At 29.7% G+C, this 18720-nt stretch overlaps 2 protein-coding genes across 4 annotated transcripts in view; both read right to left on the reverse strand.

Annotated features, from left to right (window-relative positions):
- Window positions 1–794: 794 nt before the first annotated feature.
- On the reverse strand, window positions 795–5119 carry LOC106786108 (ubiquitin-conjugating enzyme E2 G1). 2 transcript variants are annotated; one of them, XM_014747152.1, is made up of 6 exons: window positions 4954–5119; window positions 2522–2624; window positions 2336–2433; window positions 1957–2135; window positions 1717–1839; window positions 795–1625 (listed from the first exon to the last, which is right to left on the reverse strand). In XM_014747152.1, exons 1-5 carry the CDS (start codon window positions 4997–4999, stop codon window positions 1759–1761), a joined length of 507 nt encoding a protein of 168 aa, XP_014602638.1. In that variant the 5' UTR covers window positions 5000–5119; the 3' UTR covers window positions 795–1625; window positions 1717–1758. The 2 variants fall into 2 exon arrangements, with proteins under 2 accessions (XP_014602638.1, XP_014602639.1); XM_014747153.1 differs by lacking the exon at window positions 4954–5119 and adding an exon at window positions 4174–4394.
- A 7629-nt stretch (window positions 5120–12748) lies between these two features.
- LOC106786101 (TWiK family of potassium channels protein 18-like) overlaps window positions 12749–18720 on the reverse strand; it is a 261452-nt gene continuing 255480 nt past the window's right edge. For both annotated transcript variants that reach the window (XM_014747130.1, XM_014747131.1), the window contains 3 exons: window positions 15192–15397; window positions 14170–14461; window positions 12749–13763 (listed from right to left, as the gene is read on the reverse strand). In XM_014747130.1, coding sequence (XP_014602616.1) covers window positions 13462–13763; window positions 14170–14461; window positions 15192–15397 — 800 coding nt within the window. In that variant the 3' untranslated portion in view covers window positions 12749–13461. The remainder of the gene's footprint in view (window positions 13764–14169; window positions 14462–15191; window positions 15398–18720) is intronic.

Consider the following 18720-nt stretch of genomic DNA (forward strand, 5'->3'; position numbering starts at 1 on the left):
ATTTTAAATACAGAGATAAAAAATTGAAATCAATAATGGAAATTAATTTATTCCTGGCTCATTGAATAATCGATTTCAACATGAGCGATTTAACGCTATGGATAAAACAACTGTACACTTCAGTTTGAAAATTTAATTGACAAGTATTAAAAAATGATGTAAAAAGTTGGAGAAAAATCGTTTCGATTTGAAAAAGTTCATCTTATTTTTGTGACTTTTCTATTTTTTCTTCATTTATTTATTTTTTTTTTTTATTTTATTTTGCATTCTCTTTCTTTTCTTTTTTTTTTGTTTTGTTTTGTTTTCATATTGCTTAACGTAGGACCGTAAGTTTTCAGATCGTAAAGAAGGGAAGAAGATAACAGCGAGATTAGTAGTTTCGTTTTCAAACTTGGTGGCACCATTCAAAATTTAGTACAAACTGTACCCTAATTCTTACGTTTAAAATGCGTTCGCTAGAATCTGACAAATAGTACATTATTGTTATAATAATATTACTATTATTATTATTATTATTACTATTATTATTATCTCATTATTACTAGTATATTATTATCACTTCGATTAGAATTCATTATTTTGGCAACGCACGGATTATGCGGAATTTCGATATCTTTTTATCTCTTCATTTTTTAAAGTGTCTTTTCGTTTCGTTATTTCTTTTTCTTTTTTTTTCTTTTTTTTTTTTTTTTTTACATCGTTGCGTTCATCATCGTTATTTATTTATTAATATTATTATTATTATTATTATTATTATTATTATAGTTAACTGACATTAGTTAATCCGCAAATAGTTTACAATTAATTCGCATGTATTTCTTCTTCCATTTTTGCTGGCACATTACATTTCAACGATTGTTTGTTTAAGTATATATCCCGTTTTTCGAACTTTACAAAAATTTTATTATTTTTATGTTATGTATATATTTTACGAAAGTAAGAAAATACGAAAACGACACTAAGGAATTATTATTGTGTGATCGATAAACATAATCGTATTATTTTTAAATTACAAGGATTGCTTATTTTCTTTTTTTATGTTTCTTTTCATTTGTTTGTTTGTATTGGGCGAGGGAAGGGGCCGGGGACGGGATTAATCGGGAGTGATGGCGGTGGTTGTTTGAGGAGAAGTGGGGGGAAGTTAAGTTTACATTAACTATCAATATTTTAGTAAGGTAATAATCGTACAGATGAATTGAGTTTTTTTTTCCTTTTTTTCTTTTTCTTTTCCTTTTTGCAATATTGTATATACGTGTGTAAATTAATTTTTTTTTTAGCTGTTTATTTATGAAAAAAGGTGAGCTTAGTGTGTGTTTGTTTTTTTTTTTCACTTCATGATCTTCATTATAACGATGGATGGTGGTACATCAGTGACGACGGTGTTTGTTTGTTGTTTGTTTGTTTGTTTGTTTGCATGCATATGTGGCTTTAATTGATTCGACGGAGAGGTGCGAATTTGTCATTAGTTTTTTCTTCGCACAACTCTTTTCCCCTTCTTTCTCCCTCTCTCTGCGTAAGGATGGGTCAGGCTTAATCCGTTTTTAGTGGCACTGTTATCCGTTAGCTTTATGTCGAGCATCGGTTTCTTTCTTCCAGTGCTTACGGCTTCCCTGAATTAAAATTGCCTGAAAAATAAAACAAATTTCCATGCATTTTATAAAGAAATTATTCATTCAAAGTGTTCATCATTTATTATATTGCATTAATTTATCTTACCAGAATTAAATAAGTCTTTCCAGTTGAATATTTATTCATCCCCTACAAACACTCCTCTTGGCTTTTTCTGACGCACCTTGCTACCTTTCGTTTAAATTCTGTATAGCTTTCCCGCCATTCTTTCTGTATATGCATATTAATTGAACGATGTAAGATTACTAAGTAAAATCAAACATTGTCGAACATAAATTGGTTATTAGGAAACCATTATTATATAAAAATTATAAATGACAAACTTACGGCAGCATCCACATTAGCAGGACTTTCATCATTTGGATCTGCGAGCATACTAATAACGCTTATGAGAATAGTCTCAACTGTGTGAACTGGCAACCACCGTTCTGATGCTTTCTCATAGCCCCATTTATCATCTCCAGGCTCATGTAAAATCGATATACATACATCACCATTTTTCTCGACTAATGATAAGAAAAACAAAATATATTTACATATTTAATCATTAACATTATAATACATTTTATAAACACCTTGCACACTATGATTTAACATGCCTAGTTGCTAAAGTGTTTCTTATATTTGGCTCGTAAGATTTTCTATGAGTCTCACAGTTCGTTATAGTGCAAGGGCTTTAAACAATAATCTAATGCGTAATACTTACTGTTTGGATGCCAAATTTCCGTTATAAATTTCATTCTTGGTGGCCTAAGTGGATACTCTTTTGGAAATTGTAAATGTGCTTTAAAAAATCCGCCTTCGCTGTTACAATAAAAAATAAGAAATTTACATCAGTAATGATTTAAAATTATTAAGACTTTATCAAATCAATATTATAATTTTTACTTACTACAACGTATCCGGAGGTCCAATAATAAGTACCTCCCATCTATAAATATCATTGTCGTCAATGAGGCCTGCCGAAAACCCTTCTACTGGGTTTTTATTTAACTCTGCAAAAAAATAATCCGTCAAGTATTCTCAAAAGTTTTTTGAGCTCGTAAAAAGAAAAGTAATAAAGATTGTTTAAGAATCATGACGAAGTAAATAATATAGAAAATGATACCGATGAAATTATGATCATTGGGAAACTTGCAATGATTTAGTCTGTCTTTCTACTCCTTCAGAGAAATTGTAAAAACAATCCTAGATGTTAAGATGAATAAAAAAAAATGATTTAAGTATAGAAAGAGAGAGATAGACATAGTAATTGTCATCATGGATGAGAACAGTGATTCAGCATTGGATCTGAAAATTACGAACGAGTCTCTTCTTACAATCTACGAATTCTGAAGTCATGGTAGACAAAGGAAAGTAAAAGAACAAAAAATATAACGAATATATATATACACATGTATATGCATATGTATATGAGAGGATGGGAAAGAGTTGAAAAGATCGTGTTACATGTATGCTGAAAAACATACATGAAGATAAATGTGTAGGTGAAAATCGAAAGGAAAGGATGACCAAAAACAGGATAAATTCAATAAAAAGGAAAGGAAAGGAAAGAAAAGATGCACGAATGGGTCCTGACAAAGACGGTTGACCTTCGTCTTTTTACATGACAGATATATCTTTCTCATTCTGTTATTCTCATATTGGTATTTCTTTTTCTAAAGCGTTACCAAGTGCAAGAACACGAGGTATTTCGTAAAATACATATATGTTTCAAGGAAAAAGCCCGAAACACAGAGCAACATACACATACATATATACATGCATACAACATACATACATAGATAGATAGATAGAAAGAGAAAGAGAGGAGGTAGTTGGGCTATAAATAAAATCTTGCCGGGAAAGAGAGACTGATGATTATTTTTGAAATGTTTTTTCGGTGGGAGAAACAGAAAGAGAGATAAAGAGTGAAAGGGAGATAGAAATAGATAGAAGATAAAGATAAAAGATAGAGATAAAGATTGAGGATGATAAATAGAAAGTGTAGATTGGTTAAGAAAATGTAGTAGTAGTAGTAGTAGTAGTAGTAGTAGTAGTAGTAGTAGTAGTAGTAGTGTAGTAGTCGTAGTAGTAGTAGTAGTAATAATAAAAGAAGACGAAGAAGAAGAAGAAGAAGAGGAAGAAGAAGATGAAGAAAGATAAAAAAAAAAAAGAGAAGGGGAAAAATATAAAAAGAGTCTCTCCCGAAAGGAACACTGACGATTAGCCGATGTCCGGCATCGTGATGTCGTCCTTGTGAGAAACAATAAAAAACAAAAGAAAAAACAAACCAAAAATAGTGAATAAATGTATTAACAGAAAATAATATAATATAAAAGTGAATAAGACACTAGGTGCTAGTAAAAAAATTACGAACGAAAGGATGAAAGGGACTAGGGGGAAAACAAAAGAAAGAGAGGAAGAAAAAAAAAGAAAAAAAGGAAAGTATCCCGGGGATAATTCGATCGTGCGAGGTTAACGTTCCCGTTGGTCCCGTCATTGTCCCGTCATCGTCATCGTCATTGTTGTCCGTCGTTGTCAGAACTTTTTAAGAGTTCATACCCGGAGATCTCTCCTTTTCGCGAGCACGTTATTGATTTTCACGCCCTGATCGCGAGCCGCAATAAAGGGCCGTGTCGAACCTACGTAGGGCTATGCAGCACGAATTCTTTTTATAATTTTTTTTTTCTTTCTTTCTTTCTTTCGTTCTTTTTTTTTTCTTTTCCTTTTTTTTATTCGAAGAGTCCACACACGCGTCCTCCACCTCGTTGTCGTCGTCGTCGTCATAGTTGTAAAGAAAGAGAAAGAACTAAAGAGACAGAAATATTCGTCCGAATATTTTCATGAATATTTTAACAATAGAAAAATATTTAAATATTATTATTATATATTTTTTTCGTCTCTTTTTTTATTGTTTTGTTTTAAATATGAAATATAAAGAGAGAGATATATATATATAGGTATTACTCTCGTGGAATATTTGATAAATATTTTAAAATAATTTTGTAAATTAAAAAAAGGAGAAAAAAATGATTAACCTCATCTTCATCTTCTTTTTTATCTTTATACTCTCTCTCTCTCTCTCTCTTTCTTTTTCTTTCATTCTTTCTTTCTAACTTTCTATCTCTTTTTATCCCTGATCACTCTCTCTCTTTCTCTTTCTCATTCTCTTTCTTTCTCTCCCTTTTTTTGTCCTTCTTTCTCCTTCTTTCTCCTTCTTTTAATATATCTGTCCGTCTCTGTCTAATTCTCGTAATGGTCTCCCTTCCTCTTACATGGGTTTAGTTGCGCACCGACATACACGGCACCATTTAACACTCAAACACATATATATATTGATACCTGCTAATTGTTTTCGTAGTAGAAGCGCGGACTGTGGCTCTGACATTAATAAAAGTTCCGTTAAATAAGACTAAAGCTGAAAACAATTCACTTTTGCTTGACTGGAAAGATGGCTAGGTACGTCGCGGAAGCGATGACTGCGCATGCGCTACAGTCTTTAAACATATGTTCTTCCGTCGTCCTAACATCGTGCGCCGGTAGTTCAGTTACTAGTTGGCTATCGCAGCGACATCACGTGGATCCTTTGGTTTATTAACATTTTACCGCTAAAAGTCCCTATGAATGGAATTCGAATTGAATCTTCTTTACCGATCGACACATTTCTTCCATTGTTTAACACTTTTTTCAAACGGGGACGCTTCTTCCTTTCATAATCTATAGAATTTCATTGATAAATCACAGGTAATAATTTTTTATTCTTACTTTTTATTATCAATTGATTAATTTATCATTCATTAAATTTTTTTTAATTAATATTAGGTGTGCTGTGTTCTTTTAACAATTGTTTTACTATTTTTTAAGATTGAAGAATTAAAAGAATTGTAATATTATAAAATGAATAGGATTATACTTGTAGATATACGATTGGCTTTTGTTTTTTAGATTATTTTATTATCTTATCTTCTTTAGTATCAGAGTATCGACATAACTTTGATTTTTCTATATAAGTAACATAAATATATTCATAATAGTTTGGTAATTGAATTATATTGATTTAATACTATGTTTTTCTGTTGCAGTTACTCGCTCTCCGTTGGACTATATGCAAGATATTCTCATCGCTTAATGCAGGTGCTTGTACTCAGCGTATAGTTGATAGAGGTAGTAAGAAATTATTTATTATTATAAATATAATCCACATGTTTATTACAATTTCAGGTACTGTCTACTTCATACTGTATCATATATTTATTAAAGAATATGCAATTCCTATATCGTTACATATTTCAGATTATTAAAATAGTTCTATCGATATAAATTGAGAACATCAATATAATTAGTTAGTTCTTATTATAAGAATTATATTCATGATATTTAAAACAATTAACATTGTATTGATAATATATAGAATATGCAATTCCCATATCGTTACATATTTCAGACTATCAAAATAGTTCTTTCGATATAAAGTGAGAACATCAATGTAATTAGTTAGTTCTTATCATAAGAATTATATTCATGATATTTAAAACGATTAACATTATATTATTATATAATTGTAGCCGATATAAGAATTTAAGAGAAATGTAATCCGAATAGATTCTGCGAATGGCGTTTAGTGCATCGTTGCATTTTTATGCAGCCGTTAAGCATAAATTGTTATTATTGTATTCTTATGCAACCGTGAAGCATAAGTTGTTAATATTTAGATAATAAAAATACTCTATAGACTTTTTAAATTGATATTTTATGGAAAAAGTTCACTTGAAATATTTATAATAATTTGTTAATATTGTGCTGCAATAAATAAATTTTGTTTTGTATTTACTTTCTATTGTGTGTGGTAATTGTTGACTACTGACTTACTGACTATCACTAAACTAAATTTTAACTTTGCTATAAGCCAGTAAGGTAACCAAACGAGTTTATGCAGTTGATAATAGTAGATACCTATTTTTCTATTTTTTAATACTAATTTGTTTTTTTTTAATCATAATGTAAAAAAATCATACTACGTTCTATTTAAAATTACATTCTCCTATTAGAAATGTAAAATTCTATACAAATTTGATAAAAGGCGTAAAAAAAGGTAGATGAGGATTTTGAATTTAGATTTTAATGATTTCTTTTTTTTATTATCCAGTATAATAAGATACATTGCTTTGACAAACGATTATACAGACGTACAATATTCACCGATTCGTTTATCTCCCATGTATTATTTTTTTTTTTTTTACACAGACGTCTTAATTCCATTGAATTTTACGCCTTGACATTTTTCTAATCTCCTTTTTTACTTATTACTTTTATTTATTTCCTTTCCTTTCTTCCTTCTTTTCACTATTTACAGAAAGTATTATTTATATATATAATTAGGATGTTATTTTAATTTATATTATACACGACATCAAATTGTTGAGGGTTTCTCAAAATTCAAGTTCATTCATTTTTTAATAATATCAATTATTTCTTTAACACATACATTCGTAAGTAAACACACACACACACATACAAACAAGATCTTTCTTTCCTTCGTTTATCTAATTCTCTCTTATTTTCTTTTACTTTTTTTTTTATCACACCTACATTCACATTACTAAGATTTTTTTTTTTTTATTTAAAGATGCACTGTACAATAGATACGTAGCATTGTTTCGAGAAATATTTGATTTGTATTTTATATTAGGCGAAAAAACTTTCGATATAAAATCTCGTCTTTGTAAATAGGTGGTAATGAATATCATTAGAAAAGGTTTATTACGCGAAATACAACGAAGTGTGTCGTCAGAACATTTTATTTATAAATACGTTCTTCAACATTCATACTTTTTCAATTCCAGTGTTTTAATAGGATATCGTGATATGATAAAAAAAGTAAGAAAACAAATACAAATCATTTAAAAAACAAAATTATAGTACAATCAAACTTAAATTCATTATTAAAAAATTAATTAACAACATTAATAGATAATAAGAAAATTAATCAAACGTTTTTCTATTCCTATTTTAGTAATAATTTTCAAAAAACAATATATTGCATTGCAATAATTAACAATTGTATATATAAACAAACTTATACAAATTTCTTAAATAAATTTTTATACATTCTCATGATTTATATTTTATTCAAATAAATTTTCGGATTAAAAAAGAAGATAATAAAAAGAAATATTGAACCAATGATTCGAATAATCGAATCGTCACGGTATTTCGCTTCGCGAAAGATTATTATTATGGTTTTTCAAACACTGTAATACGCAGGTAGCCAGATTCTTCTTCATAAGAGAAAATACAGCATCCGGCGATTGAATAATACGTTTAAAGTTAAACATTGATTCGCTTCTGATAATCAAATGGGATTATTCTATTTGGCGATGCAGAAAATTGCATTCCCATCCGTTTCCGGAAAAATTTATCGAATCGTTAAATATTTCTCTTGTATTTACAATCTGTAACCGCATTTATAGACCATTTATTTTTTTTCCCTTTCCTCCTTCTACCCCCTTCTTTCTCCTTTACACTCTCTCTCTCTCTCTCTTTTTCTCATTTTCATTCTCATTTTTTTTTGTTTAACATTAATATTCTTACACTTAAGAATAATACATTTTAAAAATCATTATTTTTTGATAAGAATGTGAAAATAATTATTTATTATTATTACAATGATTACAAATAGAAAATGATTGAAAGTAATGAGAAAACTTAAATATAAAATTTCAAGAAATAGAAAGAGAGAGAGAGAGAGAGAATGCGACAAAACAATTCCATTAATTTTCATTTGAAAACTAATCAATCAAATGTTTCTTTTATTCTTTTTTATCATTTTTCTTTACTTTCTTAAAAGAAAATAAAGTGTGGTTTGCGTCTATTGTACAAACGAAGGAATAAAATGGTATGTATACAGAAAAAAAATAAGAAGGATAGATAAGAAGAAGATGATGAGAAGGTGGAATAGGAGTAAGAGGTGGAAAGAGGTGGAAGGAGGAGGAGGAGCAGGAGGAGGAGGATGAAAAAAAGCGATGAAAAATCTTGTGACGTTTGGTTTTCATTGGATATTTCTACTGCACAAAATCGTCCTACTAAAGTTTCCAGTTGCCACTGTATATATACCAACTACAACCATGCTCAGCTATGTGTAGAGTACTTTGAACTCAGTTATATTTCCCTAGAGATCGACATGGGAAACCAGCAGAACGTCAGGGTGAAAGACGAGAAAGAGGGAAATTCGAAGAAAGATAGATATAGTAAAAAGAGCTTCTTAAAAAAAAAAAAAAAAAGAAAGAGAGAGAGAGAGAGAGAGGGAAAAATAGATATTCTTGCAATAGAACTTCGAATTGAACCAATGAGATCTGTCTTATATGTCATATAACATACATTCACCTAATTTAAATATATTTTTCCAAGTTTCTCGATTATATACGATAAATCATATTTCAAACTTCATCTCATTTCTAATTACATAGTTATAATAAATAACTATTACTTATATAAAGTGTTATAAATAATTATTAAAATATCAAATTCTTTTTATCAGCATGTAATTAGCTTTACACAATTACGATACATTTTTAATTTCGTATTTACAAAACGTAACTGTTATATTATAAAATTATAAGTATAATATTAAGATTAATTTTTTGTTGTTATCAGTGTTTATAAATCATAGAAGAAAAAATTAATTCTATAATAAAATTTTATCAATTTTATCAATTATTTCAAATAAGAAAAAATCAATTTTAATAACATATATTAGATAAAATAATTCTTATAGTTTTTAGAATTTATAATGATTAATCAATCCATTGATTAAAATCATAAAAACTTTCTTGTTTCCTTAATAAATATCTCTCTTTCTCTCTCTCTCTCTATATATATATTTAAAGTTATATACATTGGAAAATATATTAGAAATAACTAATCAACGTATACGAAAATAGTCCGAAGTAAGTTTAGTCGGTCAAAAGAAAATTTTAGATCGATACAAGTTAACTCATCATTTTCAATAGGATAACCTAAAAAAGGGCTAAAGTTTGTTTTGGCTTCATTCCACGATATCCCTTTCCTTTTCTCATCAACTATTTTCCTTCATTTTCTTTTTCGATTTTCCAAACTAATCTTTCCTCGACCTACCCCTTCCCTCACCCCCTTCTCTCTCTCTTTCTCTCTCATTCTCTTTTCGTGAAGTTCGTAAGACGATGAAGATATTTTTAATTTAGCGACCAGTATCGATTGTCATTAGTCGCTCAATTTCTTTCCTTATTTGTTTTTTTTCTTTTTCATTTTTAATTAATTCGTTTTATTGTTAATTTTACGTATCTAAATTGGAAGGAGGATTTTAGATGTACACCCACATGCATACATACATACACACACGCTCGCGTACACATATATATATATTCACGCGTACTATTTTTTATACATTCAATCATTCTTCATGAATTTTTCCGTCCTTCGATTAAATTTCAATCATAATAATCGATTGATGATGATTCATTTTTCGAACTATTATTTGTTAATATTATATTTTATTCCGATTGATTGAGGATTATATCTTACATCTTATGATATGTTACAAGAAACCAAACGAAAGGAACCCTTTTTTTTCTATTTTTTTTTTTTTCTTCTTTTTTCTTTTTGTTTGTTCTTTATTTCTTTTTTTTTTTCGATTTATTATGCGTTTTGGAATCGGCAAAAAATCGCATGGACTGTAATTTCGTTTGTTCGTCACTCGAAAACTCTTGGCAGACGTTGTCCATTTGTTTTTTTTTTTTATTTTTTCTTTTTAATAATTCTTTCTTTTCCTTTTTCAATGAACAATGAAGACCTTCTTTATTTTTTTCTATCTTTTTTTTTATTTTTTAGCCTTTCGAGCAAAGGGATGATTTTTCTTTTTCTTTTCATTTGTTTTTTTATTTTCCTTTTTTTTTTCTTTCTTTTTTTCTTTTCATATAATCGCGAAATCAATTAATTTTTTTTTAATGAAGATCTAATAATTCTCCTTTCGGATAATAGTTTTTTTTTTTTTTATTAATTCTAAAGGACATCTCGTTTTTTATTTTATTTTCTTATTTTTTTAAAGATGGAGATACCTCTGCCCTATTTCACGATAGGATCGATGATGAATCGTAAATATTGTGAACTTTTTCTTTTGTTGGGGTGGATAGGAGAGAGGGAAGGGTGTATTATTTTTTACAACTAATTTACAGTAATCGCAATCACGCTGTTTTGTGTTCTTTACCCTTTTTCTCTTCGTGTAATATTTTGTTTTTTTATTTTGTTGTATTCTCGTAGATAATCTATAGGGAATATCGATATTTAAACAACGTAGACAATTTATTTTTTTTTCTTCTCGTGTTGTTCTAGGTTTTAACATGTCGCGTGATTTTTTTCTCCCTTTTTTTTTCTTCTTCTTCTTTCTTCACGAAGTTTATCGCGCGTTTAAATTTTAACTTTTTCTGTTTTTTTTTTTTTAATTAAATATTACATACTCTTATATCGTAATATTTATTAATTTGATTTTTTATTATTGACGATCTTTGCGTTCGAATTCTATCTCTTATAATATTTATTATTATTATTATTATTAAAAAATGTTTAATATAAAAGTGTGAAAAAAGTTAATTGTATGAGACAAAAATGAATGAACACATAAATTGGCAGATATTGTTTTAAATAATTAATAATTGTATAGTTTTTTTTTTTTTCTTTTTTAATCATCTCTCGGTTATTATTTTTCTTTTTTCTTTTATTTTCAATTATGTTTCGTAGAATTTGTTGAACGCAAAAATCGATCGTACGTTCATTCGCAAACGAGAACGAACGTTCATTATTATTTCTTTATCCTTATCTTTATCTTTATCTTTCGCATTAAATATATCTAAGAAATATAAAAAATTCTTATCAATAATATCCTATCTAGAGAGATAGGCGTGTAGAAACCTTTTTTCTTTTTTTTATACCCATGCTCGTGCACGTATTCGCAAGAATGAATAAGAAGATTGAATAAACGTCAAATTCGTAATCCGTTTTATCTTCAATATGAAACAGAATAAATATAGATACAAACACTATACAAATTCGTATTATTCGATGAGAACCGTAAAATCGATCAATTCGAGTCGAGGTTTTTTTTTAAAGGGTTCGAGATTTGTTGATTCAGTTTATGAGGTCGTAAAAATTTAACCAGAAACAAACAAATTAATTGGAAACGCAACGAACGATAATTCATTCGAAATGAATTGAACTAACTTATGCGTTTTATAATATATTTGTCAGTTTATGATAAAGAAGAAATGATACTACAAAGTTCAGAAAAATATTTCGTTGCATAATCAGGGGATTGTTAAGTGGAAAATAAAAAAATATACAAAGAAACTGTTTGACAAACTTCGATTTCAAGTGTATTCCTTTTTCATACAAATGCGACAGTCATTGGGGAAAAAAACCACAAAGACACTTTACGGATTATTATCGGAAGTGTAGTTCAAAGAATTTCCTATGGAAACGTTTTTTTTTCTTTTTAATTATTCATTGAATTAGATTATATTTATATTTGTATAAGTAGATATTATTTGAATATTCTCAAGTGTGTGTACTATTTTAATTTGAATAATTTTTTTATTTTTTTTTTCGAATATAAAGAGAATTATTTTCTCTTTAATAAATATCTCTTATTTATTTATTTATTTAAATATAAATATTCATACGTATAAAATAAACGGACTCAAAATCTTACGTTTATTCGATCTTTCATTTATCGATCTCTTACGTGTCCCCATAATATTATTTAAAAACAATATTACGATTTCATTCTTTGAATTTTCAAACTTCAACATAATTTTATTCGAATTCGAATAAATAGATAATAATTAGCGTAATAATTTTTTAAATCTCGATATGAACGAAATTTAACGCGTATCTTTCATTCATCATAACACACGAACGTAAGTATGTATGTATGTATTTATTTATAATTATATAATATAATTGTTTTTTTTTTTTTCGTTTTTTTCTTTTCGGTTTAAATCTCACATTTTTTTTACTTAAATCTATATAGACATTTCTATTTTCACAATCAGAATAAAGAAAAATGTTGTCAGCACCTAAAAACCCATTCCTACCATTCACTACCGACCACCAACACCATCACCACCACCATTATTCTTCTTAGCTTGGAGAAAAAAATCAGGACACACGCATTTCTATTGAAACTAACGTAGTCAGCAGTTTCATACAATTCACTTAGAACGAATGATCGAAATCTAAAGAATCCCGAATCTTCGTAGTATTATTAGCTTTCTTGAAAAATCTTTCATATATTTTCCAAAAGGGGTTTTTCTTTCTCTCTATCTCTCTCTTTCTCTCTCATAGACGTACAAACAATTTTATCTTTCAAATAGAAGAAAGAATAAGAGAAAGAGAGAATAAGAGACAGACAGACAGACAGACAAATTGATTAGTTGTAACTATCCCAAAAGTTAGGAAATTAGATCCGGAAACGGAATTTCACATTGCAGAGACAAATTTCGAACATCGTGACAGGTAAAGGGGTAAAATAGGTAAGTATTTGTTGTTGTTGTTGTTGTGCATATGTGTTCTCTACATTTCAGTGTTCTCCTCAGTTTCCTCATCGACTTTTGGTAACATGAAAACCGGTGCGATTTGTGGCACGTGATCCTCTAATTTGAGGATCGGTTTGCAGTCTCTGGTAACGTCGACCTGATTAAAGGAATCCTTCAATATATTGATCTCGTTTTCATGAGCGAATATGTTAGTTGGTGCATCGTTAACGCATACATTTGTCTCATCCGTGCCATTTCTATGACACAGATTACCGGACGGAAATTGTCACGAGGTTAATGCAAACGGATCGGTTGATAATTCGTCAACGCTCGTGCTTGATTTAACCGGTTCTTGTTTATCATTTTGATGACAGAATCGATGTACTATCTCGTCGTGTAGAATATTGAAACACATTGCCGTCAATGCCATGCCGGACATTATGTAACAGGAGCAGAACCAAATCGTTGCATTTCGTGACGATGATAAGTTGTTGTTGTTGTTGTTGTTGCTGTTGTGTGGATAGGAACCGGGTACCATGTCACCAAATCCGATCGTACTTAAGCTCATGAAGCAGAAATAACTAGCGTCTGAAAAATCAATTACGATATTATTTTTAGGTTGGGGGTGCTAGGGGGTTAGTTAGTATCACGAGGAAACATTGTTTTGATATAGATGTTTTTTAAATTAATATTTGACGGGGGTTTTGTTTTACGATTAATAGAAATTATTTACAAAAAGTATCTCTCTTTTAATTGTTTAATATTTAAAAAAAAGATTAGCGAGTAAAATTCAGGGTGATTGAAATATGTGAATGATTTTATTTGATATGAAAATATTCAATCTTTGAAAATTGATAAATATTTTTAAATATTTTATATAAAGTTTTATATAATTTTTAATATACAATATTTTTTAATATTATTCATTAATTAAACAAATATATATTAGAGTAATTTTAACAAGGTATAAAAATATTGAACGTATGAATCTTACCAACGAAGCTCCAACCATCCAATTTGTGAAGAGTAAACGCTCCTGCAACGATGTAACATAGCATAGCTCCTAGACAAATACTTATGGGTGCAAGTATGGTAACATTTGGTCTATCTCCAGATCCAAGACTCGATACTTCATCCTTTGGACTAGTTTTGATTTCAACGGTACTCGTGAACGTCGATGAATTAGCACGCACGTAAAATGGTTCTTGCAATTGCAATTGTTGTTGTTGCTGTTGTTGGGCCAATTCTTCCTGTTGCCTCTTTCTTCGCATTCGTCTCTCTTTCTCCTAGGCGAATTGACGAAATAAAAAACTAAGAGAATACACGTATAATCTGAATAAATGTTTAACACTACGTATTTATTTATTTATTTATTTTTATTTTTTAAACGATTTATCGTAGGGGGTGCTTAGCCGAGAAAGAACGATTTTCCAAATCAGTGTATAGTCGAAAGAAAATAATCTATACCTTTTGGAAAAGTTCTTACTCTGAGCCATTTCGAGTTATCCGCTCGATTACTTTGTCGATAAATTCAAACGGTTAAACCCACCCCTATTTCAACAGATGGGACAGAACGTGGAGGTAAAATAAGAGGGGGGAATGAAATAAAATACAAACGGAGAAAATGAAAACAAAGTAAAAAAAAAAAGAAGAAAAATAAAGAAAAGCACATGAAGAAAAATATTCCTAGGGAAGTCAAGTTATTTTCTTCATCCATTTGATTCTTTCGAGTTTTCGGAAGGTGGGAGTGAAGAAGTAGGGGTGTGGGGTGAGGAGATGAGGAGGTGGGGTGGTTAAGAACCGTTACCGAAACCAATTTATCGCGTACGTGGTTCGTTTTGAAGAATTTAACAAGCATGCACTATAAAAGAGAAGAAGAAGAAGAAGAAAAGTGGTAATAGAGAGAAAAAAAAGAAATCAAGTATGGAAGGAAGAAAAGAAGAAAGAGTGAAATAAAAAGAGAGAAAGAGAGAGAGAAAAAGTAGACGCGTAGAGAGACATCCGCAAAGTACTCACCTGCATTCGTCTCTCGTCGTAGCAACAATAGCCGCAGTTCGAACAAAGGCAGCAACAAAGGGCCCGGGTAAAAACACCCCTGGCGCACCTGGACAACAGACCTCCGGCATTTGACAAGTAGACTATCGTCAAGGGTATACCTAGACTTGCGTAACCCATGGTCGCCAATTTACCCCACGTTGACTTTGGTGCTATACTACCACAACCTGAAAAATTACATTTTTTTTATTATTGCATTTCATATTTTATTCACATATTCTAACACAAATTTATTTTATTTTATATTTTATTATTTATATATTAAATAGATTAATTGATTTTATATATGAGAGTTATGGGGATTGCATTTTTGTTAACATACACATTTTTTATTCTTCGTTTTCTTTTTTTTGGGGGTTAAATAAGTACATTTATTCATTTGAATTATTGTAGTTTATTTGTTAATAGAAAAAAAATGTAATAATTGTTCGTTTAGTTATATTATTTTAGATATTACCATTATTATTATTCATTACGAGATGATGATGATGACGATGATAATAATAATCAATTGATTATCTCGAATGAGAAACGATGCTTTCAGATAGATAAGTTAGTTAATTTATATTATCATCATGTGAGTTATGGTAGTTACTTGAAAGCTAACGCACGATGCTGTTATGTTTATTCATGGTAATCAGGTCGTACGCGTAACGAGGAATTTAACCACATGTTACGTCATATATCCTACTACTCGTAAATTAGGTATACACACATACACACACACACACAATCATAATTCCTAACGTCGATGTCTTTGAATTATTCCTGATCATTACAACCATTATCGATCTAAATTTGATTATTCAATTATCTATCAATACGATGGAGATCATTATGACACACAACAGTACCATTCCTAACATCATCAACCATCTTAAATTATTCCAAAAATAATTTATCAAACTTAAACGATAAGAGAAAAAACTTAAGTAACATAAAAGAAAATCAAATGATCCAATAAATAATTTCCGACCATTTTTATGATTATCAATCAAGATTCTGTCCAATTCAGGTAACGGGATCCTAAGTGGTCTGTCTCGAACGTTGGTTCCGGTAAACCATAATGCAAAAAATATTTCCACGCGAAGTTTAAAGATGGAAAAGTGATGAAATGAAAAGAACAGAACGGTGAGAGTGGGTATAAAAATAGAGACCGAAAAAAAAGTCGGCTTACTAACACCATTCACCATAGAATGATGGGACCAGGGGCTGGAGGGGTAGGGAGGGGTTGGGGGGTGGAGGAGTTATGTGTGAGGTTAGTTTAAACGAGGGGTGGAGGTTTGGGGTAGAATCTGGTAAGCCAAAGAAAAGCTATCTGTCCAGATGGGTGAGTTGAACGCATCGATTGATCAACGCCGCTTAAGATAATGGATCGTCCATTGAAATTGCTCTGGACAGCGTATGATAGCACACACACTCTCTCTTTCTCTCTCTTTTTCTATTTTTCTATTTTTCTCTATCACTCTCACTTATTCTCTTTATTTCTCTATCTATATTTCTCTTTCTAGCATGTTGAGAGTGCACCATTGCTCGTGGTAGCCAGCCAACAACAGTTGAATCGGGGAACGAAGCCTATTCGTCACTGTCCTATCGCCTTATCGTCCTAGAAGGGCTGGCCCTTTTGCCGGCCATTATCTCTTACCATTTGTTTGTTCCACATCGAATCGTTGATCTGACTTTTATTGCTTCAAACCCACCCACATACCTACCTACCTACCTACCTACCGAAACTACACGATGCAAACGTTCAACTTTTTTACTGTTAGGGTCTTGTTAGATACTCGTGTAACGTTGATATCGTTTAATTTTATTTTTATTAGATCTTTTTCTTTGAAAATTATATTGGAATTGCATGTGTTTTGGAGATGAAGATAATTTTAAAAATGTATATATGATACATATACACGTTTTATAGATATAGATAATATGTTAGTGTTTAATTTTTCTAGTGTTAGGGTCTTGTTAGATATTCGTGTAACGTTGTGTGATATCCTACTGTTTTATTTTTATTAGATTTTTCTTTAAAAATTATATTGGTATCGTGTGTGTTTTGGAGATATAGATAATTTTAAAATGAATACGTTCAAATGAATTTGTTTTATTAAATAACAAATTATTTTATTTATAATATATTTTAAATGTAATGTAATATTTAATTTGATATGTTTTTAAATGAATTATATTATTTATATTAATCCTCATAACATAAATGTAATGTATAATATATTCGAAAAATAATCTAATCTAATTAATATTGTATTTAACAATTTTATAATAGTTTAAATATCACGTGTTCATATAGATGTTAAACGTGCTTAGAATATACTGATAACATCTCTATGTATTTGTTTTTAGGCGTATTCGAGGTGCTCAGGAGATCGTATACCGAGATGTAAACAAGACAACGTGTACCGATGACTCATTGTTCTTCCGTCAGTCTTCCGTTAGATTTCGGCGTGTTCACACGGTGAATGTAATGGGCAAGTAAATTTTTAATACATATTCGATTTCATTCTATATTTTTTATTGCATATCATATACACAGTTGTTTATCGTCATTCCAATAACCATATATCATGCATAAGATAAATCCTGCATTAACATTGTAAAACATAACCCCCCCTCCCCCTCCCTTCTAATTAATTCTCATTACATACTTTCACTTTTTATCATTATAAAATATAATAAGTATAAACAAATAATAATTAAACATTTTCTTTTTTCTTTTTCAGGTTTTTACAATACGTTTATAATATTGTTAACTTTTTATTGATTTCAGCGGAGAGAGAGAGAGAGTTCTACTTGATTTATAATATTGTTTTTTATTTCAGATTTTTAATATAAACATTCTTTCAGCTGTCTTTTTTTTATATATTTTGCAATCACGTGTGGTGTGATCAGTCGAGTCACGTCGCGGTGAGATCGCGATAAGTAAAAAACTTGTTTGTTTTTTTCTATTTCGTAAACGTTTGCACATCGTCATCCTAAGGGTAGGAGACCCCTCGTGCATTCATCATTGAAGACTAAAAGTAAGTATTATTTTTATTTCAAACGTTTCAACGATTATTTTTTAACAATATCAGGATGATATTAATAATCCTTTTTTATTCTTTATTTATGTTTCAGAATCTCATTGCAACGTGCGTGTGATGCAATGAAATACTCGTGTGTTGTATCGTTAAAATAAAATATTTAAAAAATCGCGAAGTAGAATCAGTGTTGTTCGCCGTATGTGAGTGTTTCGTTTTTTTTCGGGTAAAGAAACTCCGAAAGTTTCTTTTATTCGGTTTATACGTGTGCCATCGTCATCCTAAGGGTAGGAAACCCATCGTGCATTCATCAATGAAGATAAAAGGTAAATTAATTTTTATATTAAACATTTCTTTAATAATTATTTGTAATTTTTTAATGATATTTTTCTTTTTACTTTTCAGAAGAATAATGCAGTGTTAGTGTTTGATATTTTGACTGCGTGCAATGCAGTTTT

This window comes from Polistes canadensis, unplaced genomic scaffold (genome assembly GCF_001313835.1).
Source record: "Polistes canadensis isolate GaletaPanama2010 unplaced genomic scaffold, ASM131383v1 scaffold_65, whole genome shotgun sequence".
In the NCBI taxonomy this organism is placed as follows: domain Eukaryota; kingdom Metazoa; phylum Arthropoda; class Insecta; order Hymenoptera; family Vespidae; genus Polistes; species Polistes canadensis.

Bases quoted from the DNA above. Each gene is read 5' to 3' on its own strand.
- LOC106786108 (XM_014747152.1), bottom strand. From the start codon at position 4,999: ATGTCAGAGCCACAGTCCGCGCTTCTACTACGAAAACAATTAGCAG. The intron at 2,434-2,521 runs GTAAGTAAAAAT...TTATTGTAACAG, and splicing joins GGACCTCCGGATACGTTGTA to CGAAGGCGGATTTTTTAAAG. The intron at 2,136-2,335 runs GTAAGTATTACG...TCTTATCATTAG, and splicing joins GGAAATTTGGCATCCAAACA to TCGAGAAAAATGGTGATGTA.